General features: G+C 42.0%; 1 protein-coding gene across 1 annotated transcript in view; it reads left to right on the top strand.

The window, feature by feature from the left end:
* Positions 1 to 234: 234 nt before the first annotated feature.
* CPB2 (carboxypeptidase B2) overlaps positions 235 to 12029 on the top strand; it is a 41423-nt gene continuing 29628 nt past the window's right edge. Inside the window, exon 1 of the mRNA XM_066380973.1 lies at positions 235 to 442. Coding sequence (XP_066237070.1) covers positions 369 to 442 — 74 coding nt within the window. The 5' untranslated portion in view covers positions 235 to 368. The remainder of the gene's footprint in view (positions 443 to 12029) is intronic.

Raw genomic sequence — 12029 nt, 5'->3', positions numbered from 1 at the left:
GAAAGACCTTTTCAGCACTCCACTGGAGACCCCCTCAGCATGGCTGTGATCCATTAGTCAGTGATCTACAGCTATGGCTCTCCAGCAAACCCAACATGTCCCTACGCTCCTGCTGCATTACAGTATTTTTACTCTTGGCCTCATCTTTCCCGAGAAGTTAATCATTTTCTAGGTTGTCTCAACTAAAGACAACAACTCTCATCATACTTCTTTTTAAGAGGGGAAATGCAAGCTAAATTGATTGATTACAGAAAGGAGAGGAAACATGCCATTATATTTTAACCAGTGTGTAAAGAAGGCTCTTAGGTAACCAGTGATCAGGGCTCTTTTCTTCACAGAATTTTCTTTTTCTGAAAATCACTGTTGGGATGAAGTTTCACAGCTTTGGAGTCTTTGTAGCCACGGTCCTCTTCTGTGAGCAGCATGTCTTCACATCTCAGAGGTAACCAAATGGAATCCTTGAGGCTGGCGGGCCATTTCCCCACTTGTACCCCACATAGAATCCAGGCAGTGCACTAGGCCGGGGAGCAAGTGTTAAAGTTTGAAGGTCAGCTCTTTCAGAAACTTTCAATGTTTCCCTGACAAATAGATCTCACTAGATTTAGGGCCTTTTTTTTTCTTATATGGCTTTAGTTTTATTATCAGGAGGACCCTGGATATGTATATTCAGTGTTTATGAAGATTAAAAAAAAACTTTTATAAAAAGTAATTATTTACACACTAACACATATATATTAACTATAGATTGCTTATTTTCTTCTGGTATGTGAAACATAGGAGGGAGAAAAGTGTCAAGATATCAAATAAAGGGTTGGATTGTGCATAAGTATTCAGCATGGAATACAAAAAGAAGAGCTGTGTTATAAGAACAGACACATGAATGTATCTAAGTCTTATTTTTCTTCATAGATTGATTCCTTTAAGATTTTCTACTCTAAATCACTTAGAAGAATGCAAATGAACACATCCACTAGCATATATAATATGCGGTGAAAATAGTTCCTGGCTAGTGTAATATTGTAATTGACTCACTAACTAATGTTTAAGTTTTTCAAAATTGCTATTGTTTCCTTTGGAATTATCTTATGTTTTTTCCTTTGTTTTGTTTCTAAATATGATCCTTTTCTTCTCCAATTACTTCTGAGACAGATTCTTCTCCCCATGTTAATAAGTGGCAAAGAGAGAAGGGGCACTCTAGGGACAGGGAAAATTCTACCAGAAAACTTTTCTGAGTCATAAAAAACATTTAAAACAGTAGAGCTTTACTAGTAAGCCTGAAGCTGGGTTTACACATCATCACTGTACTAACTACAGATGGTTGATTCTTTTCCGCTCAATATGATTGTCAGTTGCCAAACAACAAACTTCATCATCAAATGACTCTTATCGAAGTGACAGAGGAGTCAAATTGTTAAAAAAAAAAAAAAAAAAAAAAAAAAAAAAAAGCAGTGATTTATTTCTCTATGTTTGATCAATAGGCCAGATGATTATGATTTCTAAGGTCCTTGCCAATTCTAATATCCCATAATTTGGTCATTGGCTTTCATTAAATGCAAGGGAAAGGAAAGGAGAAAAACTGATACAATGTGTTCAACCTGGTGCTGTAGACAGCGATGCTGTCATTAACAGAGAAGAAGAAGCGCATGCACATTTAGCACCTGTGTTGTCCCATTCCCTGGGCTAGGCACTTAGAAATGTGACCTCCTTAAGTGCCTGTATCCTACCCTCTAGGAGTCTCTGTTGATATATTATCAAGAAGAAACCTGAGCTTTGGAAGAAGACATCATTTGTCCAAAATAAAATATGTGTAGAATGTGTATTCAAACCTACTTTAACCTCCTTTCCATTCTTTTCATTGCATACCGTTGCCTCTGAAAACCCTAGAAATGAAGAAGAGAGCCAATTTGAAGGGATGTCAGATTTGCAAGTTTGTGGAGAAGATAGTCTGTACTGCAGGGTGGAGAGAGGCCAGGGCGCGAGGTGCAGTCTAATGGTCTTCACCAATAGCAGCTCCAAAAGAAGCAGCAGCACCAGCCCAGCGGCCCTCACAGCTGGTTCACAGACAGACATCTGATCACATAATGAAACAAACTCCTTGAGAAGACAACCACTGGTAACATAAACCAAAAGTTTTATCATGTGTCTTCAGAATTAATAAGCAAATAACAGTATGCTGGGACTAAATATTAGGCAAATAAAGAAAACAGAAAGGAAGAAAATAGTGAAAAAATGAATGAGAGAATTCCTTCATGAATGGTTTTTCTTACTATTTTTTGCTTCAGCGTATACTTTCAAGTCTACTGAAACCTGTGCTTGAAGAGAAAAATAAGACCATGACTATATTTTAACTAAATAATATCAAAAATACATAATAATTTGTGTCTACTGTGATGGTAACTTATGTGTGTGTGGGGGGGGGGGGGGGGCTGCAGTTTTGTGAACAGAAAGAAATCTATCTGATTTCTGTCCCCGACTTCCACTAGAAACACATTACCAACTCTTCCTACTGTGAGGAAAAAAGTTTTTTTGGATCACGTAATTCTGAACACTGTTTTCCCAAGAATGGCTGGTTACTGAAGCTAAGAAGAGAAATCTAATTTCATTCACAGTGACAGACTTTGATAAATTATTTCTGGAGGCGAGAATATAATTTCTTCTTGAAGAAGCAAATGATCTGGATTTTCCTCAAGCACTTCTTTCAATTGTTTTCTTGTCATCATCACTTTTCTGATAACACTTTCTGTTACGGCAATCTCTTAGGGGCTGATTTGGAGGCCCATTGTGATCGATCTCATCAGTGAAATGACCTGGAGTGAGAACAAAAAAAAGTTGTGAAGACATAAAGGCCATATACCAAAGACAAAGACAATGACAAAAAGTCTCCATATTCACTTGCTTTTAAAGACCAAACACCGGAAAGGATACATATAAAATACTGGCAAGAATCCGGTAAACAGACTCATCAATTGCATTGTGTTATGATTACATAAGGCTATTTATTTGAAATCAGAAAGTGAGAAAAAAATAGGAATAAAAAAAGGCAAAGGAATTTGAGAGTAGAGAAGGGTTGATGAGAGCTTGTGAATTATTTGTAGACCACAGGAAGTGTTCCTTCTGTTGACTTCCTATTCTACCTGCCACCTAAAGACCAGTTTAGTTCCTTTCCTTCACTTAGCTTCCCACTGAGACACTATTATTTTCACCTGAAAGAGCAGGCACCAGTGGACTGAAAATGCTGTCATGCATAAAAGAGAATTGCAACCTTGGGCTATGTTCAGTGGCATCTCCTCAGCTTTTTAAATTCAAAAATAATCTTTCAAAACAGAGGCTGATGTGAACCTTCTGTAAATCATAGGAGACAGACCATGATGCACATAATTGTGTTCGTAGAGGGGAAGCAACAGGGCAATGTTGCTGAGGTATTAAAAGCTCAGGTCTGGAGAGGTGCACCCCTGGATGTGCTACTTGTTCCTTGTCCTCTCGAGGCTCAGCTTAGCTTTTGTGTAAAGTGACTTATTTCACTATGCATGTACTATTCTAGTTGTGATGCAAGCCTGCTTTTATTTTTAAGTGGTTTCTGATTAAATCATGTAACTGAGATGAGATTTATTTTTTAATGTCTATTTTTCGTGTCTATGTGGAAGGGTAATCTTTCCCTACCTTTGCATGAAAAGTTAGAAAATTATAATGGCTTTTTGGCCTACTTTTGAGTCATTGATAATCATGTTAAATGCAAACAATCTCAATTCAGAATCTAGAATGTGTGTCCAACCAAGGTATTATTCAAATGTCTCTATCTTTGTTTATAGAAGAATAACAGCTCACCCCTCTTCAAACATACACCTGGATCTTTCTCATTAGTCCTTTCCCTGGAATGCCTGGGTAAAATACATTAGAAAAAATGCTTAAGCATCTTATCTTCTAGTCAATACCAGACCTCTTTCACGTGAAATTAAAATTTAACCTCTGAATAACGAAGAACTCATTGCTTTGTAAGGTATCATATTTTGCTGTTAACTTGTTAGGAATTCACTGTAAAATTATACTGATTAATTTACATGAATCCCCACTTCTTTATACTTCATATCAAAGAGAGCTTTGAGTTTGTCATTCTTTTTTGCTCAAACTCCCCAAATGGTTCCCAACTACCTTGTAAATAAGGCTCATAATCCTGACACCAGCATTCAAGATCCTCAGTAATCAGGTCCTAGCCTGCCTATTCACCCCGGTTGTATTTTCTGGTACCTCTCAACACAAGCATGGTATTCCTGCCCACCTGGACCACTTGCCATTCTTTGAGCTCTGATTCAATTTTTCTATTAATGCATCAGCATTTAGACTATTTTTTATCTCTAATTCATTTATCAAAAATCTATTTTTGTTATATGTCAGTAATTTCCCTTTCACCTATCAAACCCTGCCTATCTCAAAAATCCATCTCAGAATGTCTCCATTCTCTGACTGCCACAGCCAGAAATAACTTCTGACTTTGCACCTGTGCAGCAGAGTATTTGTGGAGCATTCATATGGTGCTTTTCCTGTTTTATCTCACATAGTAGGCATTTGTGTATGTTGTGGGTTTGTTTCCCAGGACACAGACTCTGAGATAGAGTTTTACACGTAGGAATTATGCTGGAAAGTGATCTCAGGACGAACCTATCTGGGGGAATGAAGGAAAGAACTGAGCAGGAGAGAAATTGATTGTGATGCAGGCACAACAAAGGCCTCAGCTACACCCACAGGAAGCGCGAAAGCTAGGTCATCCTTGCAGGTTGTCCCTAATTGGGGGAAAAAGGTATGCCTTTGTGACCTCTATTTATTTGGATATAAACTGTAGCTGAGAAAGAGCAACATGGGCATCTTCAATCAAGGGAAATTCCTAGAAAGAAACTTGGCTGAAAATGTTGGAGAGGCTGTGGAGAAAAAGGAACCCTCATACACTGTTGGTGGGAATGTAAAGTAGTACAACCATTATGGAAGAAAGTATGGTGGTTCCTCAAAAAACTGAAAATAGAACTACCTTATGACCCAGCAATCCCTCTACTGGGTATATATCCCCAAAACTCAGAAACATTGATACGTAAAGACACATGCAGCCCCATGTTTATTGCAGCATTGTTCACAGTGGCCAGGACATGGAAACAACCAAAAAGCCCATCAATAGATGACTGGATAAAGAAGATGTGGCACATATACACTATGGAATACTACTCAGCCATAAGAAATGATGACATCGGAACATTTACAGCAAAATGGTGGGATCTTGATAACATGATACGAAGCGAAATAAGTAAATCAGAAAAAAGCAGAAACTGTATTATTCCATACGTAGGTGGGACATAATAGTGAAACTAAGAGACATTTACAAGAGTGTGGTGGTTACGGGGGGGGGGAGGGGGGAATGGGAGAGGGATAGGGGGTGGGGAGGGGCACAAAGAAAACAAGATAGAAGGTGACAGAGGACAATCTGACTTTGGGTGGTGGGTATGCAACATAATTGAACGACAAGATAACCTGGACTTGTTATCTTTGAATATATGTATCCTGATTTATTGATGTCACCCCATTAAAAAAATAAAATTATATAAAAAAAAATAATAAAAAAAAAAAAAATCAAAAAAAAAAAAAAAAAAAAAAAAAAAAAAAAAAAAAAAAAAAAAAAAAAAAAAAAAAAAAGAAACTTGGCTGAGAGCTGCCAACATTCCCAGAAGTTGGGAAAATGAGAGCTCATTCTTGGAGGGCACCTGGGCAGCACACACGGCATCTACTGTATAGTCACACTTGTGCTACTCAGATCAGTCTGCTTCATAAAAGAAGCTTTGGGAGTGCCTGCTCTGGGATTCTGGTTGGTCTCTTTTCCTGAAAGAAACATACAAGAGGAACTTTAGTGAGACTAACTACAGTCCCTACAGCGATAGCTACTCTTAAAACAGTAGTCAATACTCATCAGTCCCCTTTTCTACCATCCATTGTTTTCCACTCATTAGCAGCTATCCTGGCTTAGGTGGCTTACCTGGTAAGATGACACAGGCCCTCAGCTCTCAAGGGTTTCAGACCCCAATCACCATGCCCTTTTGGGCCATGGCTACTGCATTTGTCAGTATATAAATATATCGAAACTGGACAAGGGAATATCACAGAACGCCTAAGCTTATTACTGCATGCCAATCATACTCTCCCCTGCCACCTTCACTGGTTGAGTGCAACCCTGATGACCAAGGTCAATTGCCCCTTCTAGCGAGGTAACTCCTCTCCCTCCTGATGATCTCTTGGCATAGGAGACTGCAATAACGGTAGCAGCAAGAACTTTCAGTTTAATAGCATTCTAGCTATATTGCTTGTGAAAACATTTTTTACTCTGGAAGCCAAAAAATTTTTTTTATATATTTTTTATTTATTCACTTTAGAGAGGGAAAGAGAAGGGAGGAGGAGCAGGAAGCATCAACTCCCATATGTGTCTTGACCAGGCAAGCCCAGGGTTTCAAACCAGCAACCTCAGCGTTTCCAGGTTAACGCTTTTTTTTTTAATTTTTCTGAAGTTGGAAATGGGGAGGCAGTCAGACAGACTCTCGCATGCGCCTGACCAGGATCCACCCGGCATGCCCACCAGGGGGCAATGCTCTGCCCATCTGGGGCGTTGCTCTATTGCAACCAGAGCCATTCTAGCGCCTGAGGCAGAGGCCATAGAGCCATCCTCAGCGCCCGGGCCAACTTTGCTCCAATGGCTGCAGGAGGGGAAGAGAGAGACATAGAGGAAGGAGAGGGGGAGGGGTGGAGAAGCAGATGGGTGCTTCTCCTGTGTGCCCTGGCCGGGAATTGAACTTGGGACTCCTGCACGCCAGGCCGATGCTCTACCACTGAGCCAACAGCCAGGGCCCAGGTTTTATCCACTGCGCCACCACAGGTCAGGCTGGGAGCCAAAACTTTTAAACTTACAGAACCCATGTTTGTATATTGAAAGCAAAATTTCCCCACATGGGTTACTCAGAATGATGGTAAATAGAGCCACTCCAACTTGGTTACTGGAATCATGAATTTTACCTCGTGGAGACACAGTAATATATATATTATTAATTTAAAGTGTTTACTCTCCCTTTCTGATCCTTCAAAAAGCTATTCTAATTGCTGCATCAGACTAGCAGGTTCCGAGTGGTGTGGTATGTGATATGCCCAGGGGATCCCACGGTAATGTGCCTATTTCGGCACCTCCTTTGAAAGTGGCTCCCTTGATCTGACACAGTTGTATGTGGGATCCTGTGTCTGTGGGTCAAATACTAAGTAAGCCCTTGTATGGTGATGCTGACTGAGGTCTTGCAGGCAGAGGAGGCAAACCCAGATCCAGAGAGGAAGGGGATGAATGTAGTCACTTTGTCACCAGGTGGTTGGCTGGTCTCCCCAAAGACTGGTGCTGATTGAAGGCTCAGGTTTGGCCTCTTGCTGGCAAGTGGGCCATTTGGAAGCAACAATAGCTAGATTAATCTTGGCAAGAAAGAGATCATGCTGGGGACCATGAAGAGCTTCAGCTCTGCCCTCGTGACTATTCTGTTCATGTGCCCCTTGTGCCAGCACTAAGGTGACCATTGACAGAGGTTGGCTAATACCGACTGGTCAAGTTATTTTATTTACATGGTTGTTTAATGACTACACTGCTGTGGTTGCTCCCTGATAGGCATTACCATGTGATACAAAGATCTTTCTCACACTCTCTTCTGACTTCCATAGCTCCATATAATGTATATGCCCTTTCCTCAAATATTTTTTCCATTAATCTACCAATATAGTTCCTTCCAGATTCTTGGCCAGTCAAAGCCATTTGCCACTGTTCATGGACTCTATGTATAGCCTAACTTGTATAAGTTCTTTTTCACACAAAGGATATGATGAGATGTCCTGCCTAAAGTTCTGTTTGAGAACAGGACCCTCACAGCTGTCTTTCAGAGCACTCCTAAGTCTACAGTGCAGCTCCAGTCTACTTCTCTGTGCACCCACACAGATGAAGCTTCCAGTCTACTTCTCTGTGCACCCACACAGATGAAGCTTCCAGTCTACTTCTATGTGCATCCACACAGATGAAGCCTCCAGTCTACTTCTCTGTGCACCCACACAGATGAAGCCTCCAGTCTACTTCTATGTGCACCCACACAGATGAAGCCTCCAGTCTACTTCTCTGTGCACCCACACAGATGAAGCCTCCAGTCTACTTCTATGTGCACCCACACAGATGAAGCCTCCAGTCTACTTCTCTGTGCACCCACACAGATGAAGCCTCCAGTCTACTTCTCTGTGCACCCACACAGATGAAGCCTCCAGTCTACTTCTCTGTGCACCCACACAGATGAAGCCTCCAGTCTACTTCTCTGTGCACCCACACAGATGAAGCCTCCAGTCTACTTCTCTGTGCACCCACACAGATGAAGCCTCCAGTCTACTTCTCTGTGCACCCACACAGATGAAGCTTCCAGTCTACTTCTCTGTGCACCCACACAGATGAAGCCTCCAGTCTACTTCTCTGTGCACCCACACAGATGAAGCTTCCAGTCTACTTCTCTGTGCACCCACACAGATGAAGCTTCCAGTCTACTTCTCTGTGCACCCACACAGATGAAGCTGACCATTCACATATCAGCCTTCCTCTTTTCCAACTTGTATTAGTTCTGACCCTCCAAAAGGCAGACACCAAAATGCAAAAGATGTGTTGAAAAAAATTCTTGAGAGGAAAAAATGGGAAGGGGGTAAGAGAAATTGAGAGAGTCGTGAGACTGCAGTACAGGATTCACCTCTGTGGGGAATGGAGGGAGGGAAAAGTGGAGTAGGGAAAGTCTCAGATTGCCCTGCACTTCTAGGAAAGTTTTTGAAAAGCTAATAGATGGTCCTGGAGCTAAGGCCATTCATCAGAAGAGTCTCCCATCTTTCAAGAGTGAGACTGCCTTAATTGCCCACCATGGTCAGTTATTAGCTGGGAGTGGCCAGTGGGAAATATGGCCTTAGCACTAACCCAGGGACAGATTTCAAGCAAGGTGCTGGAGCCTTCGATCAGTTACACATCTTGCAGTTGGAAATCAGACAGGTACATTATATGGCTATCACATTCTCCCACTACTGGTCATAAGGGACCTATACATGTGACTATTAGTATATAGTTGAATTCAGAGAGAAGTGCTAGTGTGATAACAGTGGATGGATCTGGGCCACTTGCTCATGCACCTCACTTGTGTGCCCTGGCCCTGCTTGTGGATTATCCCAGACATACAACTTATATTTTATGATGGACGGTAAGTGGGTCCACCCAACCTCACGAAAACATAAGTATATTAGTTTCCTATTGTTGCTATAACAAATGACCACAAATTATTGACTTTACACCACACAAACTTATCACATTACATTTTTTTTCCTGAAGTTGGAAATGGGGAGGCAGGCAGATGGACTCCCGCATGCGCCCGACTGGGATCCACCCGGCATGCCCACCAGGGGGCAATGTTCTGCCCATCTGGGGCGTTGCTCTATTGCAACCAGAGCCATTCTAGCGCCTGAGGCAGAGGCCACAGAGCCATCCTCAGCGCCCGGGCCAACTTTGCTCCAATGGAGCCTTGGCTGCGGGAGGAGAAGAGAGAGACAGAGAGGAAGGAGAGGGGGAGGGATGGAGAAGCAAATGGGTGCCTCTCCTGTGTGCCCTGGCCGGGAATTGAACCTGGGACTCCCGCACACCAGGCCGACGTTCTACCACTGAGCCAACCAGCCAGGGCCCACATTGCATTTTTGTATCCCAAAAATTAAAAATGAGTCTCATTGGGCTAAAATCAAGGTGTCGGCCAGGGCTGTGTTCTTTCCTGGAGGCTTTAGGAAAGAATCCATTTCCTTGCTTTTTCCCACTTCTAGATGCCACTCTCAATTCTTAGTTGATGGCCTCTTCTCCATCCTCAAAGCCAGCAAAGACAAACTGAGACCTAGTCACATTGAATCACTCTGACTTCTTCATAGATCAAATCTCCCTCTGTCTCCCTTTTTTATTTTAAAGGATCTTTCTGAAAACATTGAGATAATCCAACATAATCTCGCCATCTCAAAATCTTTAATTTAGCCACCTTTACAAAGTCACTTTGACCATGTAAGGTACCAGATTCAATGGTTCTAGAGAACAGGACATAGAGACTGTTCTACCTGCCACAGTGACTATGACAGACCCCAACTCATAATGGGTGAGACTGGCCCCGTGACCACTTGTTATCCCGTGGTCAGGCATTCTATCTCTATTAGGACCCAGTAGCTGCCAGGAACATTTTTTGAAAAAGTGTATGATTCTCCACTGCAGATGTCATGGCCTTGCTCTAGGTGCCTACATTGTGATTCTTCTACTGAGGCATGCCAAATCCTCCAAATGCCCACCAAAAGATGCCTCTAATCCCATGGGGTAAGCCAGGCCACTTTGCTCAAGTGTCAGGTCCCTTGCACCACAGTCTGAACCTTTCTGCTCTGGGCATCTCACAAAATGGTAATCTTTTATCTCAACCAATATATGGATTGAAGCAGTATTTCCAAGTTAGGCATATTCAGAACCCAAGAAACCTACCAAGAATTGTGCTCCCCTCTTTAGCATGGGAGGTTGAGGTACAATCGTTTGTCCTTCAATTTGAAAGGGATTTCCCATCCTATCCCAGACCACTAGGCACTTAATCTGTCCCTAGAATGGCGGGGCCTGAATCTTTGAAGTCTTTATCTCCCACCCTTGCAAGCACATGTGTGTTCCCAAGACCACCAATGCACTCGCCACTTCTGGCTCATCTGATTCATGGTGCATTCACGTGATGACACTGATATAGTGAACGGAGATATCCATAAAGGCTAGCTCCCTTTCGACTCTATTACTGCTGCTAGTGGGAAAGTTAATTTACATGGAAGCAAGACTCTAAATACATATATGCTGGTGTTTCTTTCAGGGACATGTGGCTGTTTCTGATAAGGGTGGCCAGCTCAGTAGCTGAATGCTGTACACCTAAGTATGGAGAGATTATGTTGGGTTATCTCAATGTTTTCATACTAAGACTCTGTTCAGCAAATATACCAATTGAGCACAGTCATTACAACTGGGGCTTTTACTTGGTTGAGTTTGATTGTTCATTGTCATCCTCTAAGCCCCTTCTGGTTTTAGTGGGAGCCAGACTGGTGAATTGAAAGTGGATCTGATGGGAGTCACTATCTGCCATCCTCGCCCAGATGCATTTTTTTTTTTAATTTTTCTGTCTTGGCTGAGAGTGGGGTGGTAGACGGTTTCACCTTTAGGCCTTTCCCACGATGATAGCTCATACTTTATAGGCAAAGGACCCATATGGGATTGTGCCACCTACCAGGAATGTCCATTTCAATATATATTTGGAGACCAGAGAAATTATCATGGGGGGATCCATGGACCCGTTGTATTTACTATGAGCTATACTTGGACTAGGACTCCAGATCTCCATGTTTCAAAGTTAACTTGGACCCCGAATCCAAAAGACATAAAAATGCATGCATACTTCCTTTTCCCCAATGTGCAGAGTTTCCTGAGTAAATTGCCACGGGTCCCTTTGGGAAAGAACTGAGGTAATCGTGATCATATATCCTTTCTATACTGTTGCAGGGTCTCCCCTGGTGGGGACCTGACTCCTCCTTCAGGCCAGAGATTCTGGTTCTAAGAACTGGCTGAGGTCTGGAAATTGGGCAATGGATTGCGATAGTTGTTCTTAACCTCACTCATTATCCATTCTTGATTTATTTTTATTATAAAGATTGAGAAATACCTTTGTTGGCTGCCCATCTATCTTGCCCCTAAGAACTCTATGTTTTCTTTAACTATTGCTTTTTGGAGAACACGTTCCTCTCTGGCTATCTCTCTGTCCTTGCTGCTTATTAAAATAATTGTGTTCAATTTGTTAACTGGTGGTTAAGCACTGCCACCTGGCTTCTGTTATGTAGTGATCTTGTTACACCCATTGCTATTGAAGTAGTGGCTTTGCAGGCATTAATTTTATTATATAATAAGCTAATGTTAG

This window comes from Saccopteryx leptura, chromosome 4, assembly GCF_036850995.1.
Source record: "Saccopteryx leptura isolate mSacLep1 chromosome 4, mSacLep1_pri_phased_curated, whole genome shotgun sequence".
NCBI classification, from domain to species: domain Eukaryota; kingdom Metazoa; phylum Chordata; class Mammalia; order Chiroptera; family Emballonuridae; genus Saccopteryx; species Saccopteryx leptura.
Note: the sequence above shows the minus strand (reverse complement) of the source record. Positions and strands in the feature narration are given on the sequence as shown.